The 24,216-nt window shown below is 30.1% G+C and overlaps 1 protein-coding gene across 1 annotated transcript in view; it reads right to left on the bottom strand.

The window, feature by feature from the left end:
* LOC145322909 (uncharacterized) overlaps positions 1-24,116 on the bottom strand; it is a 31,721-nt gene extending 7,605 nt beyond the window's left edge. Inside the window, exon 1 of the mRNA XM_080165262.1 lies at positions 23,754-24,116. Within this exon, the coding sequence (XP_080021388.1) occupies positions 23,754-23,990 (237 nt within the window). The 5' untranslated portion in view covers positions 23,991-24,116. The remainder of the gene's footprint in view (positions 1-23,753) is intronic.
* Between the last annotated feature and the right edge of the window lie 100 nt (positions 24,117-24,216).

Below are 24,216 nucleotides of genomic sequence, written 5' to 3'. Positions count from 1 at the left end.
TAATCATGTACATCAATTTAAAAGATATCGTGTTTTTTAAACTTTGGGTACCAGTGTAATTTACAGTCCATACAATGTCTCCTTCCTCCCTGAACGATAATACGATATTTTAAAACAAAAGCCAATATCCTGTCTTTTATTCTTGATTTTAATTATCAACTTTCCTTCCTTCCGGGGAAAAAACAATAGAACGATTAGGTATAAAAGAATGGATGTAGAATATACGTGGATACTATAACAGGAGAAAAATTGTCGTAAAATTTGGTTGCTAACATGGACATCATTTATTGGTCAGTTCTTTCATTCAGTAGAAGGGGATGGTATGGAATAAAGGGGGTGGATGTGGGTTGTATCGTTATTTTAGCCTGCTACAAATTTCACTTTATTAGAGAATATAAAAATATGGTGAAAGATCCAAGTAATAATATTAATCCAATTATAATAGGAATTAAGGAGTTTTGAACAAAATAAAAGCTTTTCTTTTTACACCAAGAACAAATTCTTTTATTTGTTGGCTTCAAAACATTGGGTTATGTAATGGAATCTTGATTGAGTAGTACAAACTAGAAGTGTCCAAACTTTTCAACCAATACTTTTGTTCTACAGAGGATTAATTTTGTTTGATATTAAACCCAATGATGAAAAACAAAGTAACCCCTTCTGCAGATTAAAATTATCGGTTGAAAAATTCAACTAATCAAAATTTAATGAAGGTTTCCAAAGTTTTAAAGCCAATAGATAAAGTATAAAATTTGGGTACTATAATAATTTACAGTCCAAAATCCCCTCCCTCCCCATTTCTTACATAATTTGATTAAGTCACTTTAAAAATGCAAATAATCTATCTGATAAACTTAAAACTTGACATTTATTTACACTTAAAATATCAAGTTTTACATTTTATTAGCATAATTTGGTAATAATTTAATTCAGTGAAAAAAAACTTAAATTTAGATTTTGAATTTTTCATAAAAATATTTTTTTTTTCGAATCTACAATTTTTAAAAAAATACTCTTTAATTACTAGATTGATCTAAGGGATAAGAAAGCGGACGAAAGATTGATTTACACCTTTATTATACTTAAACAAAATTACCCCTTGTACAGCTAATTCTTCTATATAAAAAATTTACAGTCCAATGTCCCCACCCTCCTTACCGGCTAAGCGGATTATAATGGAATATTTTGTAGAATTTTATCTCATGACAAATTAAAGCATCTCTTTTTCAAATTTGTTCATTGGATGTACAAACGTTTCAACCACTAATTATGATCTCCAGAAGGGGACATTTGTGTATCATCAGTGGAGATGTACATCAATTTAATGGCCATTGTCTTATCCCTTTAGATCCCTGTATAATAATGCAAAATTAAAGCATCTCATTTTCAAATTTGCTCATTGAGTGTCCAAACGTTTCAACCACTAATTATAATCTCTAGAAGTAGTATTTTGAGTATCATTAAAGGTACATAAATTTATCGGCCATTGTCTTATCCCTTTAGATCCCTGAATAATAATGCAATATTATGTAGAATTGTATCTCATGGCAAATTAAAGCATCTCATTTTCAAATTTGCTCATTGTATGTCCTTACGTTTCAACCACTAACTATAACCTAAAGAATGGGTAATTTTGTGTATCATCATATATGATGTGCATCAGTTTATCGGCCATTCTCTTATCCCTTTAGATCCCTTGATTATAATGCAATATTTTGTAGAATTATAACTCATGACAAAATTAAAGCATCTCATTTTCAAATTTGCTTACCAAGAACTGTGCATAGTCTTACAAACAAATACAGGATGGCTCATAAAAAATAAAACTCTGATTTTCTAGATAGTTTTTATAATAATTATTTATCGCATCATATTATGGACAGCTTTCCATGGATATTAAAATAAAAAAATTATTAAAAAGATTATATTATTTTTATGATATATAATCGGTTTCGAAGCCATACTGGAAAAAGTTTTATCAAAGATTTTAAAAACACTTTTGATGTATGCTTTAAAAGTTTATATTTTAATATAAAATATTTCAGTCCTATATATTTTACTTTAATAAATATTTTTGATTTTTATTTTAAAAACAAATTATTATGAAGTTTGGGGACTTTTATTGACTTTTGATAAGTTGGTTAATTAAGTTAGGTGTCCAAACAATTCAACCAATAATTTTAATCTACAGAAGAGATAATTTCTGGTATTAATATTGGGTATGTACATCAATTTGTCGACCATTGTCTTATCCCTTAAGATCCCTGATTATTAAACCACCTTTTTTCTGGATCACCCTGTAAAAAAAACTGCTCACTACACAATATCCTTGCTTCTGTACCCACCCATATCATATAATACTACGGTACTCATCACAGGGATATAAAGGGATAAGACAATGGCAGATAAATTGATGTACATCCCCAAAAATATCCTTGCTTCTGTACCCACCCATATCATATAATACTACGGTACTCATCACAGGGATATAAAGGGATAAGACAATGGCAGATAAATTGATGTACATCCCCAAAAATATCCTTGCTTCTGTACCCACCCATATCATATAATACTACGGTACTCATCACAGGGATATAAAGGGATAAGACAATGGCAGATAAATTGATGTACATCCCCAAAAATATCCTTGCTTCTGTACCCACCCATATCATAATTCTACGGTACTCATCACAGGGATATAAAGGGATAAGACAATGGACGATAAATTGATGTACATCCCCAAAAATATCCTTGCTTCTGTACCCCCACCCATATCATAATAATACTACGGTACTCATCACAGGGATATAAAGGGATAAGACAATGGACGATAAATTGATGTACATCCCCCAAAAATATCCTTGCTTCTGTATCCACCCATATCATAATAATACTACGGTACTCATCACAGGGATATAAAGGGATAAGACAATGGCAGATAAATTGATGTATATCCCCAAAAATATCCTTGCCTTCTGTACCCACCCATATCATATAATACTACGATACTCATCACAGGGATATAAAGGGATATAAAGGGATAAGACAATGGCAGATAAATTGATGTACATCCCCAAAAATATCCTTGCTTCTGTACCCACCCATATCATAATACTACGGTACTCATCACAGGGATATAAAGGGATAAGACAATGGACGATAAATTGATGTACATCCCCAAAAATATCCTTGCTTCTGTACCCACCTATATCATAATAATACTACGGTACTCATCACGGATATAAAGGGATAAGACAATGGTAGATAAATTGATATATATCCCCAAAAATATCCTTGCTTCTGTACCCCCACCCACCCATATCATAATTCTACGGTAATCATCAGGGATATAAGACAATGGCAGATAAATTAATGTACATCCCCAAAAATATCCTTACTTCTGTACCCACCCATGTCATAATACTACGGTACTCATCAACAGGGATATAAAGGGATAAGACAATGACCGATAAATTGATGTATATCCCCAATGATGATATACAAAATTACCACATCATTATATTAAAATTGTTGGTTGAAAAGTTTGTACACCGCTATTTTGAATCAAATAAATCAGATTTAATAGAAGTCCCCAAAGTTTTTTTTAAGAAAACGTCTGAGAGATTGAGAACATGCAATTTTCAGTTCATTGTCCTATCCCTGCTCTGCAACTATCCATGGAAAAAAATTAAAATATGATGAACCGTTTAATTTGTGTCATACTGCAAATTCAGTTTTTATGTACTACATTAAATATTGTCAGGGAGGGAGGGGACATTGGGCTGTTTATTGAACTAATCCCAAAAGTTTTAGATAAACGTTTTCTTATTCGTTGGCTCAACAACTTTGGGGACAATCTTGATTGGTTGGTCCAAACGTTTCAACCACAATCTACAGAAGGGGTAATTTTGTGTATCACCATTAGGGATGTACATCAATTAATCGGCTATTGTCTTATTCCTTTAGATCCCTGAAATATTGCACAAAAGGATAATCATGCTCATTAGTAGCGCAGTAATACCTAACAAATTTAAAAAAAATTTTGAAAAAAAAATTTAAATTGATAATAGATATTTGTCGCATCGTATTATAGACAGCTTTCAACAGGAGATATTATAATGAAAAATTATAAGATTTAAACCTTTTTTGTTATGCTTATAATATTAGTTGAAATTGTTTGTAATGATTTTTCAGTATTGCTGAGAACCGATTCTAATCCAACGGATATAAACCAGTTTCGAAGCCATATTGGAAAATAGACAGAACTAAATATGGCAGGCATTGAAAAGTTATACTTTGATAACTTAGATTTAAAATCCGACAATAAACAAGAAATATATATCCAATTTTCCTATATGAGTAACTTATGGACATTTACCATAGTTATAGAGTAGCTTCTTAATCTATAGGGTGATAAATTGCAAAATAAACTCTTATCCTTCAAAGTATATGCTTATTCTTGTTATTAAGTAGAGCGATAATTTAGTATTATGCTTGTAGCTATTCGAGTATTCGAGGTTTATATACTCAAGATTATAAAATTAGGGCTTATATTAGAATTATATTTTAAATGGACATTGCTAGGGATGGAGGGGACAATGCACTGTAAATTACATTGGTACCCAAGGTTTTACAACCATGTTATCTTACTTGTTGGCTTAAAACTTTGGGTACTTTTATTGACATTTGATTACAAACTAACAGCTTCGACCAATAATTTTAATTCATAAGGGATAATTTTGTTTGCCCTCATTGGGGATGCATTGTTTTTATCATTAATTGTCTTATCCCATATATTTTCTAACCCCATAGTATTAAACCGAAAAAGACACTCAAACCCTTTTTAGAGAAAATTATACAAAAAGAGTTTTTGGAACTAATTTCAAGTCTAAGTTGTAACTAGAGACGAATAATAAAAGACATTTTGCAACATTAATACGCCCTGTATTATGTTTCTTTTAATTAAGGAAAGTTGGGATTATAAAAAATAGTGACTTCAACCCTAGCCTGTAAGTGTAGGGTTGATTTGGAACCATGAACAATGGCCTAAAACTATCCAAATACATATGTGAAGCTTTTTATGATATCTTAAGTAGTTTAAATTGACTTCGAATTATAATTTTGACGATTTGTCAGTATTGACCACATTTACATAAGGGTTTATTGTCGACTAAAATATTCAAATTTGGTATGAAAACCTTATTCAAAAATGTTTAGGTATCAACTAAAAAAAATTAATTCAACATAAAATATCAAATTTCAATTTCAACTTTTATTTCACATTTTTTTTCGAGGATTTTGACATTTTAAAATTTGCGTAATTTTATTATAAAATTTGTACAAAAATTGCAAATAATTTTCACACTTTAAGGATAACAACGTTATTGAAGCGCACTTGACTGTGAATTTCAAAGCGTTTTTGTCTTACAACCGCAAAAAAATACCCCAAAAATATCTAGGGATGGAGGGGACATGGACGGTAAATTGTACTGGTACCCAAAGTTGTTTCTTTGGTTCAACATTAGTTTGTAACGTTGGGGACTTTTATTTCCAGTTTGGCTTCGAAACCTATTAATTTTCGCTGGATTGGAACCAGTTCTAAGACATACTGAAAAATCATGTATAGCATCGGATTACAGACAATTTCTCACGAATATTAAAATGGAAACTATAGTTCAAACTAGCAGCAGGCAAACTTTCCAATTAATAATTTAAATCAAAATAATTAATATTTTTTGTTAATCAAATTTGAAAGTATGCATCAATTTATCATTGTCTTTAGAATATCTCTTTTAATATCTCATGAGACCAAAAATTATATTACTTGACTATCAATGATTTTAAGTCTATAACTGACATTTTATCGACTTATTTTTATTTTTCTAATTTTTAACATTTTCATTGTGAAAACGTCAATTTTAGCAGCAAAAAGATGGTCCAAAGGCGTTATTTAGCAAGACGCGTAAAACAGTAAAAAAAACTTTATGATTTTGGCATTAAAATTCCTTACAATTAAAGTTTAAAAGTATTTTACTTTTTACTTTAAAAAACAAACAAGTTTTTTGTCATTTTATTACTTTTATAGGGATCGAAAGGGATAAGACAATGGCCTTTAAATTGATGCACTTTATACACAAATTAATCCCTTCTGTAGATTACAATTAGTGGGTGAAACATTTGGACACTCAACCAATAAAAGTTCTCAAAATTAAAACCAAATTTACCCCTTTATATAGATTAAAAGTATCGATCTATAAGATTGGACATTGTTATTTTTTACAACTCAATCGTATAATGCAGTACAAGAAGAGAGTGAGGGGACATTGGGCTTTTTATTACACTAGTCCCATATGTTTTGTAATAACTTTTTTCTTACACGTTTGTTTACAACTTTAGAGACTTTTGTTTACTGGTTGGTCCATTAAGTTGAGTGTTCAAACGTTTCAACATCTAATTGTAATCTAGAGAAGGAGCAATTTTTGTGTTTAATCCTTGGAGATGTACATCAATTTATCGACCATTGTCTTATCCCTTTAGATACTAGAGTCTATAAAATTTAGGTGGAAGTAAAATTTGAAGGCCATTGTCCCCTCCCTGAAAAAACTAGCACAATGAAATTATTTATGAAGTCAATTAATTTGAAAATACAGGTGTAATATAAATAATCCAGTAATTCCAGGGAGGGAGAGGACATTGGACTGATAATCAATCTAATACTCAAAGTTTGATAAAACATTTTGGCAGGGATCGGAAGCCTCACGTAAGCCGCGCATAAGCCTCAGTTTTAAACCTGCTTGTGAGCAGAAAAAAAATTTTAAGAAAGAAGGATTGTCTGCTAAAGAGCCGTTTTATACCTCCAGCTCAATTTTATAGTGATAAAATCACGATTTCACTGAGGCTTACACGCGGCTTACGTGAGGCTTCCGATCCCTGCATTTTGGGATCTTTTATTAAATCTTGATTGAAATAATAGTAGAGTCCAAAACTTCTAACCAATCTAACCAAGTGGAGATTTTGTTTATCGTCATTGTTAATGGATATTATTTTATCGCCCACAGTCTTATCCTTTTAGATCCGTGGGTGAAATATAAAAATACTCCAGTAATCCTAAACTTTTTATGATACCTTTCATTTGGTGTCGCAGCAATTCAGCATATTTCTTTTTTATCAAAGAGTTTCAACGTTGCAAAAAGAAAAAAAATAGCATCCCAATTGGTGTTAGATTATAAAGTTAAAGCTAGAAGGGTATTACTATCAGGAATCTAATGGAATATGACAATGGCCGATTAATTGATTTACATCCCCAATGATGACACAAAATTACCTCTTCTGTATACAAAAAAATTGTGGTTAAAACGTTTGAACACACACCTAAACATAACCAACCATTCAAAATTCAAAAAAGCCCCAATAGTTGTTAAGCCAACAAAAAACAAAACGTTATTAAAACACCAATTTTCCCTCCCTATCTGCATTGCTATAAAAAATATTTTGCTGTTTTTATGATTTAGTTTATTTTGCGCATTTGATGGAACTCCTTTCCTTTTTTTTAGTGTACCCCTTCTACGTGATCTATTTAAGTAGTGAGGTCCAAAAATTGACTTCTGTAAAGTAGAACGACAAAAAATCAATTAATTGCCCATAGACGCTGGGAGCTTTGTTTAAAATAGGATTTAAAAAAAAACGTCCCTCAACCCCCATAACAATAGATAAGATATGTTAGAATTTAGAAAAAAATTGCTTTAACAAACCGATGTCAATTGAAAGTCCTCACCTTATATATAAAAACATAAATAATTTAAAAATAACTCTATTACTTCAAGGATAACTATAATAACTATTTGGGGAGGGTACGGTACCTCCACCCTCAAAAGAGAATCGACCTTTGCAAAAAAATATTCATACCGCCCCCCTTTTTCCCTAAAAAGTCATCCAGAATCATATAATTATAAATAAGCATTAAGAAAGTAATAAACCAATCACCAACGACAAAAATCTCATTAAACATACCTAAAATGAAACAAATAATTAAAAATACAATTTTACATCACTGTCTTATCCCCGAAAAAAAACTGAATTACTCTTTTTATAACAGTATCATAAAAAGGTGTGTATTTACTTCTGCATATGTATTTATAAACCTTCCCAGGAATCTATGAGAAGCTACACTGTAAAGGAGATCCTTCGGTTAGCGAGATCCTTCGGTTAGCGAGATCCTTCGGCACACACAGACAGACAGAAAGACACACGGATAGACAAACAGACGTCCTGTAACTTTTTTTTATACTTTTCATAAAATATCCCTTATTTGTTATTAAGACTTTTTGACTAGTTGACATAATAATATGCGAATGGATATAGGATATGCGTGGATATATTGACAGGGGAAAATTATTAGAGTACATGAAAATCTAGTACAACATCCAAGTGTTAATATATGATATATCGAATAATAAGCAGAAATGAACACACACCTCTATAAAATGTGATGATACCGGGAATAAAAAGAGTTGAAAAATTGTCCACACTTGTCATAGGATAAAATAAGTACAAAAAACTTCTACTTTTTGTATTTTTGCTTATTCTATATTTTAGTAGTGCAACTGCAACTACATTGAAATCTGCTTTTTTAAACATTTTTTTAAAAATATTGATTGCTAGAACGATTATTCACTATGATAGATAATAGATATAGGATATATGTGTTGCACAGGGTAAAAATTGTCGTCATTTTAGTTTGCTAAAATGGAACACATTTAATGGTCAGTTCGCTCATCCAGTAGAAGGAGAATGGGTGGGGTAAAAGGGGTGGATTAGGGGTTACGTTATTTTAGCCAGCTGCGAACATTACTTTGTCAGAGTAATGAAAATCTGGTGCAACATCCAAGTAACAATATATCGATTGGAACAATGTTATAAGCGAAGCATCTCTAAAATGAAGTTTAAAAATGAGCTTCACTTTCATGGATGTTGTCATCCTTGTTTAAGAATAAATTGTATTACTGCCCAGAATAAAAAAGAAAATTAGGATTTTTATAACTTTATGACTTTTTACAAGGGAAAGAAAAATAAAAAGCACTGAATAAAAATATGATCCCCCCTTTACTTTAAAACATTTTAAAGTTAGGATTTTGAAATGTATTTGCTCGTATGCAATTTATAGTATTAAAAACAGCTCTGCTGAAATTTTGAGAGAAGCAATGTATTGGTTTGAGGCTATTTTGCAGGAGGGGTAAGGTTACCATAACCTTCCTTTCTCCTCAACCAAAATTTATATATAATGTAGAATTAGGTCTTAATGACATCTCTTTCATTGCAAGATCTTTGCTTTGAAGTTTGAACTGTTTATGTTAATTTATTATACCTTTTTTTACGTCTTAGCCTAGCGTTAAACCCGAAGCTTTTAACTTCAAATACACATACATTCTAATATATCAAAGTTCAGTCTCAGAGATATAAAGCAACAAGTCTTTAGAAGTCCTAACCTAACAATTTATATATATCCTGAAAATCAACTGTCTGAAATTTTCGAGATATAAAGCGACAAGTCGCTAGAAATCCTAACTGAACAATATATCTAATATCCTGAAAATCATCATTGTGAAATTTTAGAGATATTAAGCAACAAGTCTTTAGAAGTTCTAACCAAACAACTTATATATCCTGAAAATTAACGCTGGAAAATTATAGAGATATTAAGCAACAAGTCTCTAGAAATCTTAACTCAACAATATATTTATATCCTGAAAATCAACGGGTATGAAACTTTAGAGATATAAAGCAACAAGTCTCTAGAAATGCTAACCCATCAATTTATATATCCTGAAAATCAACAGTGTAAAATTTTAGAGATATAAAGCAACAAGTCTCTAGAAATCTTAACTGAACAATATATACAATATCCTGAAAATCAACGATATGGAATTTTAGAGATATTAAGCAACAAGTCTCTAGAAATCCTAACTGAACAATATATTTATATCCTGAAAATCAACGGGTGTGAAATTTAAAGGCTCAAACATAATTTGATCCGAAAGGTTTGGTTGGTCACTGTGATCTAAAGGGATAAGACAATGGGCAATGAATTGGTGTATATCCCCATTGATGATAAACAAAATTATCCCTTCAGAAGATTAAGTTGGTTGAAAAGTTTAGACACTCCAAGTTTTAAAGATCAAAATTAAATAAAAGTACCCAAAGTCAACGATTTCATAAAACTTTGGGTACCAGTATAATTTACAGCCCAATGTCCCCTCCCTCCCTCCCTGGTTGGTAGGTCCAGAAAAATCAAATCAGACTAAATTATTTTTCCATCATATTTATTGATAGTAAAAAAAAAGGTTTTGTTTCATTTAATTTTATTACATTATCATTATTAAAATAGAATTGAATTGTAAATTATACTGGTACCCAAAGTTTTATACACGCATTATATCATTAGTTGGCTTAAAAACCCTTGGCTACTTATATTTTGGTTCAAACTAGCAGTCTCTAGGGGTAATTTTGTTCACCACAATTGTTGGTGTACATCAATTTATCTATCATTGTCTTTTCCCCTAAAATTCACTTTTATCAGAAAAATATATCATACCTAACTAAAAGATAAAATAAAATCATATTTTTTTTAAATTCTTATTTTTCAATATTTAATATAATAATATTATTTTCATATTATTTTTTCTAAGAGGATATTATATTCAAGAAAAAACAAGATCGAATGTGTTCTAAAAGATCGTAGCTAAAAAGTAAATTTATTTTGAAGGGGTTCTATTTAGGGGGTCTAAAGGGATAAGACAATGGCCGATATATTGATATACATCCCCAATGATGATTTACAAAATTACGCCTTCTGTAATTACAATAAGTGGTTGTCACGTTTGGACACTCATTTTATAATGAACCAACAGGTCAAAATTCAATAAAAGACCTCAACGTAGTTAAGCCAACGAATAAGAAAACGTTATTATAAAACTTTGGGGACATACATCCATAACAAACCAAGGAGTGGCACTGCTATCATCTCAAAATTTGTATTAATTTATTCGAATGACGTTTACACATCTATCTTAGATTTCATCAAAATTAATATTCAGTGCCAGATTCTAGAAACAGCTTTCCAGTATGGCATCGAAACCGATTATTACCCGTTAGATTAAAACCCTTTCTAGCATCGTATAGCAGACAAATTTAAGTAAAAATCGAAAAATGATTACCAGTTTTGTTTGCCTCTCGGGATTAACGAAGCTGGTTTAATATTATTTATTCATTTTCATATTAATATCTGTGGAAAGCTGTCTATGATATGATGCTAACAATAGTTTTCATTTAATTTTAAGAAGATAGCCTAAAACCATGCTGTATTGGCAAATATCGACAATTATTTGTGTAATAACAGTGGTAATGGCTGACTTATTATCGATATGCAATTACTTTAATGATATTTTTAACATCGACTGTATAGTAAAGTTTTCTTTAGCTTGTTTGTTAAGATATCGCTTACCACTGAACCGGTTAAGTCCTCCATTTTAGGGAAGTCTTACATTGTTTCTGGGTTGGTTTTAGGCTATTTTATTTGAAATTCATATCTTACTAATGTCTAAAAATTGAGATTTTCAACAACATAAAAATGATTTAAAGAATATTCCCTTAATTTCTCTCTTTTATGGTGATTAACTTTATTCAAAGCTCGAACTAGATTTTCAGAATTATGAAACCAGGTTTTTTTGTATGAGAATTTAAAAGCAGTTCTCCACATATTGCAACTGGATCACAAATGGCCCTTTTTGAAAAGCGTATTTTTTATGCTTATTTTAGGTTAGGTTAAGTAAATTAGGAGAATCTCCGCAAGAGCTAGAAATATGTTTTTTTTTCAAAATAAGGTGGAAGGGGTTCGGTGGTTTAGAAATAGGTGTAAGAGAAAGCATCTAATTCAAATAATTTTCTTAATTTAGATTTTGAAAAAGCATGATTTTTCTTTATGAAAATGATATTAAAATAAAATTTTGATTTAAGTCGTTTTAATTTGTAGAAGCAAATTAGCTACGGCTACAAAGGTAATCCGTGTATAAAATAGATGTATAGCGTTGACTTTTAATTAAATAGTTTTTTGTCGACAGCAAATGTGGCAATTGCTGACCATCAGAGATCTTAAGGGATAAGACAATGGAAGATAAATTAATGTACATACAATATACATACCCAATGTTGAAGAACTAAATTACCCTATAGATTAAAATTTTTAGATAAACCCACCTATCTAGATTATACAAAAGTACCCAAAGTTTTTAAAACCATTCAGAAGATAACTTTGGGTACCTGTAATATTTTTAGTCCAATGCTAACTGCAATTACTAAAATTCATATAATAAATATGTTGATAAAATAACAGCACAAAACTTTAACAGGGAAATAGTTTTTTTTTGTATTGAATAAAATTCTTAACAAAAAGCTATGATGATATAATTTTGAAAGAGAAGAATAGTTATTTCTTGCATCGTATTATAAACGGCTTTCCGCGGATATATAATGTACAAGTATAAGATTAAAACCAATTTTTTTTAGCCACGAGATGCCGAAGACACGGGCTAAAAAAACTGGTTTTAATCTTATGATTGTACCTTTTTATATTTGTAGAAAGTTGGATATAATACGATGCTAGACAATATAATGATACAATTCAGAAAGCGTAATAACAATTGTCTTTTAGAAAGAATTAGCCATTTTTTACATGAATGTTGAACCATATTTTCGCCTATTCTAATAAAATGGTCCTTTCAGCTGGCTAATATAACAATAACCCCCCCCCCCCATCCAACACTTTTATATCATCCCCTCCCCTACTGGAGCAAAGTACTGACCAATAAATAAGTACTTATTGGAAGACAAACTTTCCGCTGTCATAATATCTATGCATATTATATCCATTACAAAACTTAATTTTTCTAAATTATGCTGATTTAAATAAACACCCTACCATTCAGTGATATTTTAATCATTCTCTAAATTTTTGTATTCTAAAATTCAGTAACTAAATAACAAATATACAGATATATTTTTTTGTATTATTATATAGGTTTTTAAGTGATTTAGCATTTTGAACTATTTATTTTTGCTTTAAATGGAAGCTATTTTGGTTGGATTTTACTTTTTTTTTTAAAAATGAGCTATTTTGGTATCTAAATAATCTAAAAGTTTATTCAAATAGATAGACAGCTTTTTGCCGATAATAAATGAAAAATAATAAAAATATAGTTACGATACATGTGTTTTCAACACAGTTTTAAAAACAGTTTTTGTATAGTACAAAAAAATTTGAAGCTTTAATAGATATTATTTCAAGAAACCAATTTGGTTTTGAATAAGGCTTTTTTCAGCTTAATCAAAGCCGTTAAAAGGGTCGAATAAAAATGGCCTTATATGTATAAGAATGACAAAAAATACGTTTGGTAAGATTAGTATTTTAGGGGTTTAAAACCAAGGATCAAGACATATTTAAGTAGCGCAGCTCTTAAACATACTTATATAAAAGTAACAGTATGTATGTTTTGTGTCTGTCTCTATGAACCGCTGAACCGATATAGTTCTCCTGTACTATGTAACTTCTCACCACCCTCCCAAGAGAAATCGCTTCTAGAAAAAGGTTACCAACCCCAATTTGTCATACTCTTTCAAAAGACTTCTATCTTTAATAGCAACTAAGAAAATTACCATTCATTCATATCTTCCTCAGAGTGTTATTGATTAAAAGGAAATCTTAAGACGTAGATTTCCACATCACATTATAGAGCAGCTTTGCTTCTAACAGACAACCAAATTTTAGCCTATGTAACTTAAAAAGGAATATTACTTGTTTTACATGTTGAAATCTTTAGACGTACAGACCACAATTCCACATCACATTATAGAGTAGCTTCGCTACTGACAGACAACCAAATTTTAGCCTATGTAACCTAAGAAGGAATATTACTTGTATTACATGTTGAATCTATTAAAAAGTCAACGCTCTTAATCAAAATAGGGTTTGAATCAGGGATCTTAAGGAATAAGATAATGGAGGTTAAATTGATTTATATTCCCAATGACAATTAACAAAAATATTCCTTTCTGTTGGATAAAATTATTGGTTAAACAGTTGGGACACTGTTAGTTTCAAACAACCAATTAAGATTTAATAAAATTTATTTATGAATGAGAGAATGTGAGTATAAAACTTTGGGTACCAGTAGAATTCAGAATAGCTTTTCGTCGCATCGTATTATAGACAGCTTCCCGCGGATATTGAAATAAAAAATATAAAATTATAACCATTTTTGTTGGCCACAAAGAAGTTCCGGGCTTTCAAAACTGGTATTAATTTCAAGATTTTTATTTAAAATATTCGTGTAAAAGTGTCTGTTATACGATGCATTACCTGATTTTTCAGTATGGCCGAAAACTAATTCTAATCCAGTGGATATTAAACGGTTTCAAAAGCCATACTGGAAAATCAATTATCAAAGAATTAACAGGAGAAAAGTCTACAAAAGAAATTAAATTGTAAAAAGATTATCTGTCTGAAAAAAATGTATTGACAAAAAAGTTTCAATTCTTTAAAATTTTATCGGATCTTCTTTTGAACATTTCTAGAAATCTTTCTGTTTTTTTTTTAATAAAAAGACGGTACATTTTAAAATTATTATTTATCCGATCATAATCTAATCAAAATGATGGACACCTCCAATGACGATTCACACAATTACCCCTTCTGTAGATTACAATTAGTGGTTGAAACGTTTGGACACTCAACTATAACCAAAATTCAATTATAAGTCCTCAATATTGTTAAGTCAACGATTAAGGAAACGTTGACATTTATTATAAGACTTTAGGGACTACTGTAATAAACAGTTCTTCATTTTGGGGGAGCTTTACATATGTACCGGGATAGTTTTAAGCTATTTTACTACCCTTTTCCCTCCAGCAATCTAGCTAACTAAGAAATTGGGAGAAAAAAGTTTATAGTAATGTCCTGATTAAAGCCAAGACATGACCCCTACTCATAGTATAAGTGCCTTGATCTAAAAAAACTGTTGCTGTTTAAAAATAGGAAAAAGTTTTTTTTAAAACCATCGGACAGTCCTTTTTGGAAAACTTTTTAGATTGGAATGTCTTCAGATGATAGATAGGAAAGCCTTAAGAACAACCACAAAATTATTTCACATAAAACAGCAAAAATTAAATTCAAATTCGACATTTCAGAGATTTTAAAAAACATTTAGACTTTAAATATGTTGCTTTTTGGCATTGTAAGATCATAAGATAATTTTCATCAATGAAGAACGAAAAATATCAGAAATTACCGAGATCTTTTGGTACTGCATATACAAATATATCCTTACTCTTTTATAAAGAATGAACTGTTATTTTTTAATATAAGTAACAACATACTATCGTTTTTTAACAATACTAGCGGCTACGCCTCTAGGGAACATTAGGTTTTTTTTTGGGGGGGGGGGGGATTCGAACCCCACTCCTACAATTTTCAATTAAAATATTAGAAAGAAAATTATTTAGGGGGATGGTAATTTGTTCTAGGGTAATTTCTCTATGGAGGGTGGGGATACACTCCCTCAATATAAACCTTCCCTGGATCTATAAGAAGCTTCACTGTAAAGGAGAATTATATCAGTTTAGCAGTTAGCGATATCCTTTGCTAAAAACAAAAAAAAATACTACTTTATGCAATACGATAAGATTTAAGGATTATTTTAGCTAAATTAATATTGGTATCATCATATGAACACTGAAAAACTGCCTGTAGGAATTATAAGACAAAATACAAATGTCGAAAATAGTGGCCAAACAAGTCAGCAGATTTTTGAAACGATTGGACACTCAACTTAATAAACCAACCAGTCAAAATTTCATAAACTTCTCCAAGGTTGTTAAATAAACGAATAAGAAAACGCCATCTTTACATGACAGAATTGGGGGGGAGATTAATCAATTTTTAATTGTCTTATACCTGATTCTAAGGTTAATTTTCAGCTACTTTTTTAATATAAAAAAAGTTTTTTTTGCTTAATTAATAGAACATACAGAAATACCATGTAAGAAGAAGAAATTGCCAACTTTTAATTAAATTCTTTTTAAATGCTGTTTACAGGTTGTAATTAAAGCTAAAACAAAAATTAAATGTTTACATACGATAAATTGTTAAAACTTCGCTATTTTGTATTGAAAGTAATATTTATCAAAACAAATATTTTTGACATGTTAGATTTGTACTATCTATTTTTAACATTGCTTGTATTAAGACTTCTTTATTATTCAAATTTAAGGAACCCTAAAATATTTTTTTTAAAAACGCATTATAAGTTGCAATATTAAAGTAATTTATTGTTGCAATTCCATAATAAGCACTAATATGCTTTTAGTAGCGAAGCTGTATTGTGACTCCCTTTATCTTTCGTCCGTCAGGAGATCATAAATTTTACTGGGAGGTATATTTTAATTTTTTCTGTTTATCAACAATATTTATATTAATTTATATTTAGCAGCTTCACTAACAAGGTTGGTGTCATCTTTGTTTTAAAACGTTTAATTAATATTTTCTTTCTTAAATCCTCATAATAAAATTAAAATTGAGATACTTAACTTTTTAAAACATAACTTTTTTTTTATTTGCTTTGTTGGCTATAATGCCTTTTTGTAAAGGCGTGATAAGAAAAATGTCATGAATTTTGTGTAAATCGTGGTTAACGAATATATATCTTTTCTTTTTGTCTTTTTGTTTCAATAGTGAAGTTTCTCTATAACTAACTTTGTCTGTCCGTCTGTTAGAAATGTTTTATGATGATTCCCGTGACTATATAATTTACTTTGTTTTCCTATGGTAGTTCAAAGATAGAAGTCTGAATTTTTAGTGATGATTCTCTTGAACATGATCATCGATTTTTATAACATATTGGAAATATTATTACTTGGATCTTACACCAGATTCTCATGTTCTCTAATAAAGTGTAACACGCAGCGGGCTACAAACTGACCAATAAGCGAGTTATCTCATACATAATTATCTCATTTAAACATACCTAAAATGTAATTAAAATTTATTAAAAATAAATTTCGACAACAGAATATCCATTTTTATAACTCTTTAATTACTATCGCTACTTGTGGATGTTGTCATTCTTGTTATCTTTTGTTTAAACTTTTCAAAAACGCAGGAATCTAAAGGGATAAGAAAATGTCCGATAAAATGATGTACAATATACAAATTTACCCCTTCCTTGGATAACAATTCATGGTTGAAATTTTTAGACACTCACATTAAACAAAATTCAGTAAGAGTCCCCAAAGTTTTAAAGTCATCGAATAAGAAAACCTTGGGGACTAGTGTAATAATCAGCCCAATGTTTCCCCTCTCCCTGAAAAAAAGTGTGTTGATTATAATTTTGAAAACAAAAGTTATCTGTTTTATCTCCAAAAATAATGAGCATGATTTTCAGAACTGTTAGAAAAATAGTTTTTTGTCACTAACTTTTCTGCCAATTAAAACAATAAATAAAATCCGTAAATGACAGAGAGAGAGAGAGGACAATGAGCTGTTTATCACAATAGTCCCCAAAATTATAAAAAGAACGTTTTTCATTTGTAGGCGTAACAACTTTAGGGACTACAGTGAATTACGATTGGTTGATTCATTAAGTTGAGTGTTCAACCGTTAATCTAATCTAACTACTAATTCTAATCTAAATAATTTTGTGTATCATCTTTTAGGATGAACATTGATTTATCGGCGATTGTCCTATCCCTTTAGATCCTTGGTAAATGGTGAAATTATATGATTCTACCTTCCCAAATAGCATAAAACCTGATCAAGACTTATTCAAAGATTCCTTGAATATTAAATAACAATCAATTTCTGAGATCTTTTTTTAAAAACAATCTCACATCACTCTAGGGATGGAGGGGACAAAGGACTACAAATTATTCTGGTACCCAAAGTTTTAGAAAAGATTCATTTGTTAGCTGAAATCTTGATTAAGTTGTTCAAACTAGCATTGTTCAATCTTTTCCATCAATGATTATAATCTACAAAGGTAGCAATATTGTTTCATGAAAAAATTCTTAAAATGACATATCTCCGTCCTTATTTATAATAATCTAATAGAATTATAAGCATTGGATATGGACAAAGCATAGCAAAAAATGCATACCTGGCAAATACCAGGTGTACAACCACTTCCACATATTATTATATCCATAAAGTGTTTCATATTTTAAACAAGGATAACAACACAAGGATAAAAAGGAATAATGCAATGGCAGATAAATTGATATACAAAATAAACAATGATACACAATATTACCCCTTCTGTAGATTACAATTCGTGGTTGATAGTTTGGATACTTGAATTAATGAACCAACCAAATAAAGTCCCCAAAAGTTGTTAAGCCAACGAATAAGGAAACGATAGTATAAAACTTTGGGGACTAGTGTAATAAACAGCCAATGCCCCCTTACCCTGCCTGATGACATCATTATCCATAATTAGTGAAGCATAAAAAATCATTAGTTGGCAATTTAACAATGTGAATTATATAGAACAAATTTTAAGTTGCATCACTGATATACCGACAGATTAAGTATAATACATAAGAAATATATAAGAAATCTACACAAAAAAATCAACAATCTTTCTTTCTGGTAGACTGACAGACAATAAGGGGAATTATAGAGTAGCTCCACTACTAAAAACAGGCATTAACAAAAAAATAGATGTTTATGATAATTGGGAAAGGGTAAAATGTGCTGTTGTAATAATGTACGGAAAAGAATGCATACTTCATACAAATACCAGGTTTTAGTGACAGGTTACACTAATGGATTTATTATTACTTGGATCTTCAACCAGAATGTCATGTAATCTAATAAAGTTAAACTCGTAGCTGGATAAAATAACGACACCTTAGATCCATTTACTACCCCATTCCCTTCTCTCCTAGTGGATGAACAAACTGACCAATAAATTATGTTAGCAACCTAAATTGACAACAATTTTTCCCATGTCCTAATATCCACGTATATTCTATATCCTTTGTTACAGGACAAAGCCAGATTAATAATAATAATTCTTAATAAAAAATGACCTACAATTGTTTTTATTAATTCATAACTATGCCTTTTTTGTTAGGTAGGGAGGGGACATTTAGCTTTTTATTACACTATTCCCCAAAGTGTTATCATAATCTATTCCTTTTCGTTGGCTTAACAACTTTGGAGACTTTATTGAATTTTGATTGGTTGTTTTATTAAATTAAGTGTCCAACGTTTCAACCACTTATTGTAATCAGCAGAATGCGTAATTTTGTATACCGTCATTTGGGATGTACATCAATTTATCACCCATTGCCTTATCCCTTTAGATTCCTGCTTTTTTGTCATATAGAAATTAAACAAAAAGCTTTATATCTGAAAACTAAATTATAATATTTTCATTATTCATAAAATGTATTTTAAAAAAAAAGATAAGTATTTTCCAAAATTTTGGGGTAGAAAAAAATGATTTCTCGTGAATTGAGGTTGAAATAATCATGATATACCATCATAGTCCTTCATATAGGGATATAGAGATAGGTCAATATAAAAAAATTTACCACGCTTTTTTTGCTTGGAGTAAGTGAAATTGAATTGTGAATTAAACAGACCCTAAAAGTTTGAAAACACGTTCTGTAATTTATTGAACAAAGGGGAATAGTGTCAATTCTTTTACATAATTTAGTTTAATATTATCAGAAGGTAATTTTGTTTGTCATAATTAGGGATAAATAACTTTATCGTATTTTATTAAGATCCCTTATGATTTATATCTTGTTTCAGAAATACAAAACTACTATTTTTTAAATATACCTATTCCTGGATCCCTAAATAATGGCAATCTTCAAAGTTAGTGTCCATACAGCCATAGAAAAAAAAATTTATATAGCCTTTTAATATCAGTTTTCACAACCCTATAATATATGAAATAAGATTTTTTGTCTGTAGCTTAAGATTTTTATAAGTTTCTACTGAGCCGATTAGGTTCTCCCCTTTAGAAAAGCTTAACATAGATCCCAGAATAGTTATTCGATATTTATTTTTATATTGAAATCTTGGGATGGTTTTAAGCTATTTTTATGCCCAATATATGCCCCTTTAAATACAGATCCCCTCCTAGGAACTAGGGGTGTAGCCGCTAGTTGCCTCTAAGTAAATGTCTTTTTGTGCTGCATTACATGGCCACTCAATGAAAATGTCAAATTCGTGCCAAAATTGGTTTTACATCTTCAGTCTTATTTCGATTATTATAGTTTTACATTTTTTTCCAAGATTTTTAAAATCAAAACTAGATGCCCCATAAAATGCTGTGAATTAATCTAGCAATTCTTGAGATCTTTTATTCCACACAAAAACCACAACAGTACCAGTAGGTATGTTCCCTGAAGAGTAAAGCCCAATAGGTTTAGCGGTTACCGAGATCCTAAGCTTTAGACAGACAGGATTATCTTGCCAAGATAAAAAAAGATGTCTCTAGAAAAAAATACCTAATTCACAATATTATTTTTCTTTTTAAAACTAAAATTAAAACCAGAGTGTTGACCTCCCCATCCCCCTTTAATCAAGGCCTTTAGGGGCGTAGCCGCTAGTATTTTAATATTTTGATTAAAAAATAAATCTTGAATAGAATTGTTTAAAATTTAATAAAATTCAAAATACAATGTTAAAAATAAAATCTCGACACAGAATTATTTCTAAGAATAAAAAAATTGGCAAAACCTCTTAAATTGCTAGCGGACAACCTATAGGTAAAAACTTCTACTTGTTGTACTTGTTTAGGTTAGGTTAAATAAGGACTTCCCAAAGTTTTACAAACTCTTTCTCATATTTATTGGCTTTAAAACTTTGGGTACTTATTTAATCTTGGTTGGGTTGTACAAAATTTCCTTCTATTAATCTTAATATACAGAAGGGGTAATTTTGTTTATCATAATTGGAGGTGTATTTTCCATTGTCTTATCCATGGGGATAAGGAAATGTAAAACTAAATCAACCATTGGGTAGCCTAAAATTCTTATAGCTAAAGGAATGAAGGGGGGGGGGGTAGAGTAACTAGCAAAAAAAGAAAGCTAGACTGAAAGTTCCATTCAATATATTGTTCAGCGTATTGTTCTCAAAATAATCCTTTGGAAAAAAAAGTTTATAAAGAGAAAAATAGCTAGAAATAGGTAAGATTTATCAAACTTTTCATTATTATAGTTTTGTATTTAAGATATCATCGATTTAAACAGTGTAATCGATTAATATTCATTGGATTAGAACCGGTTCTCAGCCATACTGAAAAATCATAGGGGAATTACATAAATTAACGTCCATTTTCTTATCTTTCGCATAGACAAGGGAATAAAACATCTTTTTTGATGTCTTTTTAAATTTCAAATGAATTCTTTGGCTCTAAAAAAGCATAATACTATAATTTTAAATTTTATGTACAAAACATTTTTCGGCCCTATATAGAGTAGATGGATATTTGTACAAATAATCTATCTTGAAACGCAGTTGAGAAAATGACATTGACAATCTGACAATTACCAAAGTATAGAGTAACCTTGCTACTAAAAACTAAAACTTTGCAGATGCTTTGCAGGTATAGTCCCTTTCGTGGCAACGCTCCTTAAAGGGCGTTTCTTTTTTTTCTTAGTAGCTTTTTAAAATGAGGGATTTATTTCCAGCCACTGCCAATTGCCTAACCCTGTGGGGCAATCACCTAACCCAATATAACCTAACCTAAAATAACCTATCAAAAGCCATTTTAAAAATACAAAGAATCGCCCCTTAGGGGGCGTTGCCACGAAAGGGACTATTCCTAAAACTTTAAAGAACAGATCTATACAGAAAACTACCTTCCTTAATTTTTTAAAGACCTCTTCCGTCTGCTTCTAAATTATTTTCTGCTACTTGGCTTTCTAAAAGCGACACCATTGGTTGATTTTCAATGACCAAATAGAAAGGTTGCAAAGGCGGTTGCGATGGGGAGATACAGTTATTTAATTTAACTATTCTCCCTCTAGTGTTTTACTCTAATCTTTAAAGATTGAATTCAATTATATAACTGTGTTTTAATCATTTAAATTTAAAAATATTAATTACAATAATGTACCTACTAAAATTTTAAAATGTAAATAAATTAGAAATTTTAAATACGTAGAAAAACTGTGAATTAAAATTAAAATTCCCTCGTCTAAGTTTCATGATCAATATTTAATTAAATTTAATTTGGAAAGTAAAACAAAGTTTGGAGTCTAATTGTAGTTTTGCATGTTAAGTATTACAGGGATCTAAAGAGATAAGACAATGGCCGATAAATTGATAGTTTTCACAATTAATTCGTTTTTGTTTATCATCATTGGGGATGTATATCAAATTATCTTCCATTGGCATATCCCTTATTAATATTATAATTACGATTTTTTAAATAAGATTTTTAAAAGCGCTCTAAAACTTTTTTTCATAAATATACACTTTTCATGTTATACTTTTTCGACTTCCTATTCATAAAAAAAAGCTTTTCAAAAGTAAACAAGTATGACAACATCCATAAGTATGGCGAAGCACAAAACATTGTGAATGGACTTGAATAGCAACGGTTTCTTTCAGGCAGACAAACGGATGAATATCCTATTCTATAAAGTAGTAAGGATTTTATGTCTGAAGCTTAAGATCTTAATAACTACTTAACTGATTAGGTTCTCTATATCATGACATTAGTTTTATTTTTAGATTAGAGTCTTGGGATTGTTTTAAGCTATTTATCTAGCCTCTTTCTGCCCCTTTAAATACAGAGTCCCTAGATGCTAAGGACGCACCCGCTATTTACTAATTATACAGTAGCTACGCTACTAAAAAAAACCTTCTATTATTTTTTTTTGATAAAAGGATTTATTCAAAACAAAGATTAAAATTCTCAGAACTGAAAAGTTTAATTTAAACTAAATTTTCTCTCAATCATTCTTTTATTTTATTTTTCTTTATAGAAGCGAAGCTATTCTATTAATAGGGTCTTCCGTACGTCCCTAACGAAGAGTAATTATCGTTAACTTAGAATTGTTCTATTGATTTGAAATCTTGTATGAGGATTTTTTCAATAATTAGGTACAATTTATTAAGCGAAAGTACTCTATAATTATCACCAAAAAGTTATAAACGTATCATCTATATAATCAAGTCTTCAAATGTAAGTACGTCCGGAATTTTGACAACTTAAGCGATAGATTTATAATAATTTTTATACTTTGAAATTATACTCTGTTTTTCGAATATTAGAAGTTTTCCATTAAAATGTGTTGTTAAACAAAATTATTCCTTAGGTAGATTAAAATTATTGGAGGAAATTTAGACAGTGTTACTTTTTACATTCCAATTTTTCAACTCATTTTTGGAAAATATAATTTTTATTTTCAAACTTTGAAGGGATTGGTGATAAGACTGTAAATTATATAGGTACCCAAAGTTTTATACATGCTTTCCCCCATTCGTTGGCTTAACAACTTTGGGTACTTGTAATAAATCTTGAGTCCAACTAACAGATTCCAAAGTTTTTACCAATAGTTTTAATCTAGAGAAGGGGTAATTTTATTTACCATTATTGGGAGTTTACGTCAATTTATGCTATCGTATTATTTCTAAAGATCTCTTAATTTTTTTGTTTCTGAAACTAAAAATAGCAACAAACCTTCTGATTAAAACTGGAGCATGTATCACTAGCTGAAGAACTATAAAGCATATGACACTCCTCCACATTTATAATATCTAATGGCGGTGGGGGCGGAGGCATCAAAAATGGCCCAGAACCTGGAGGCCCGGGCCCGTGGACACCAAAATATTGGGCCAGCTGGTCATCTGTTAGTAAATCACTAATTATGTATTCGTTATATTCCAACCAGGGAATATTTTCATCTTCCTCGTACATTTTTAATTGTTGTAACAGGTTTTTAGCTATTTTTAATAGGTTTATTCATCACTGATTATTCACATAATGATTTATTTTTTTCTTAAAATCATTGTGTAGATATATGTTTCACGTAGTAATAAGAGTAACCAACTGAATAAAACCGTAACCACACAAACATTTACCCTCTTCTTCGTGTAGGTAAGTGCGGGGGAGAGTTGATTAGTGTGTGTGTCTGTGTGTTCGC

Source organism: Acartia tonsa, chromosome 6, assembly GCF_053477335.1.
Source record: "Acartia tonsa isolate MP-2025a chromosome 6, ASM5347733v1, whole genome shotgun sequence".
Taxonomy (NCBI): domain Eukaryota; kingdom Metazoa; phylum Arthropoda; class Copepoda; order Calanoida; family Acartiidae; genus Acartia; species Acartia tonsa.
Note: the sequence above shows the minus strand (reverse complement) of the source record. Positions and strands in the feature narration are given on the sequence as shown.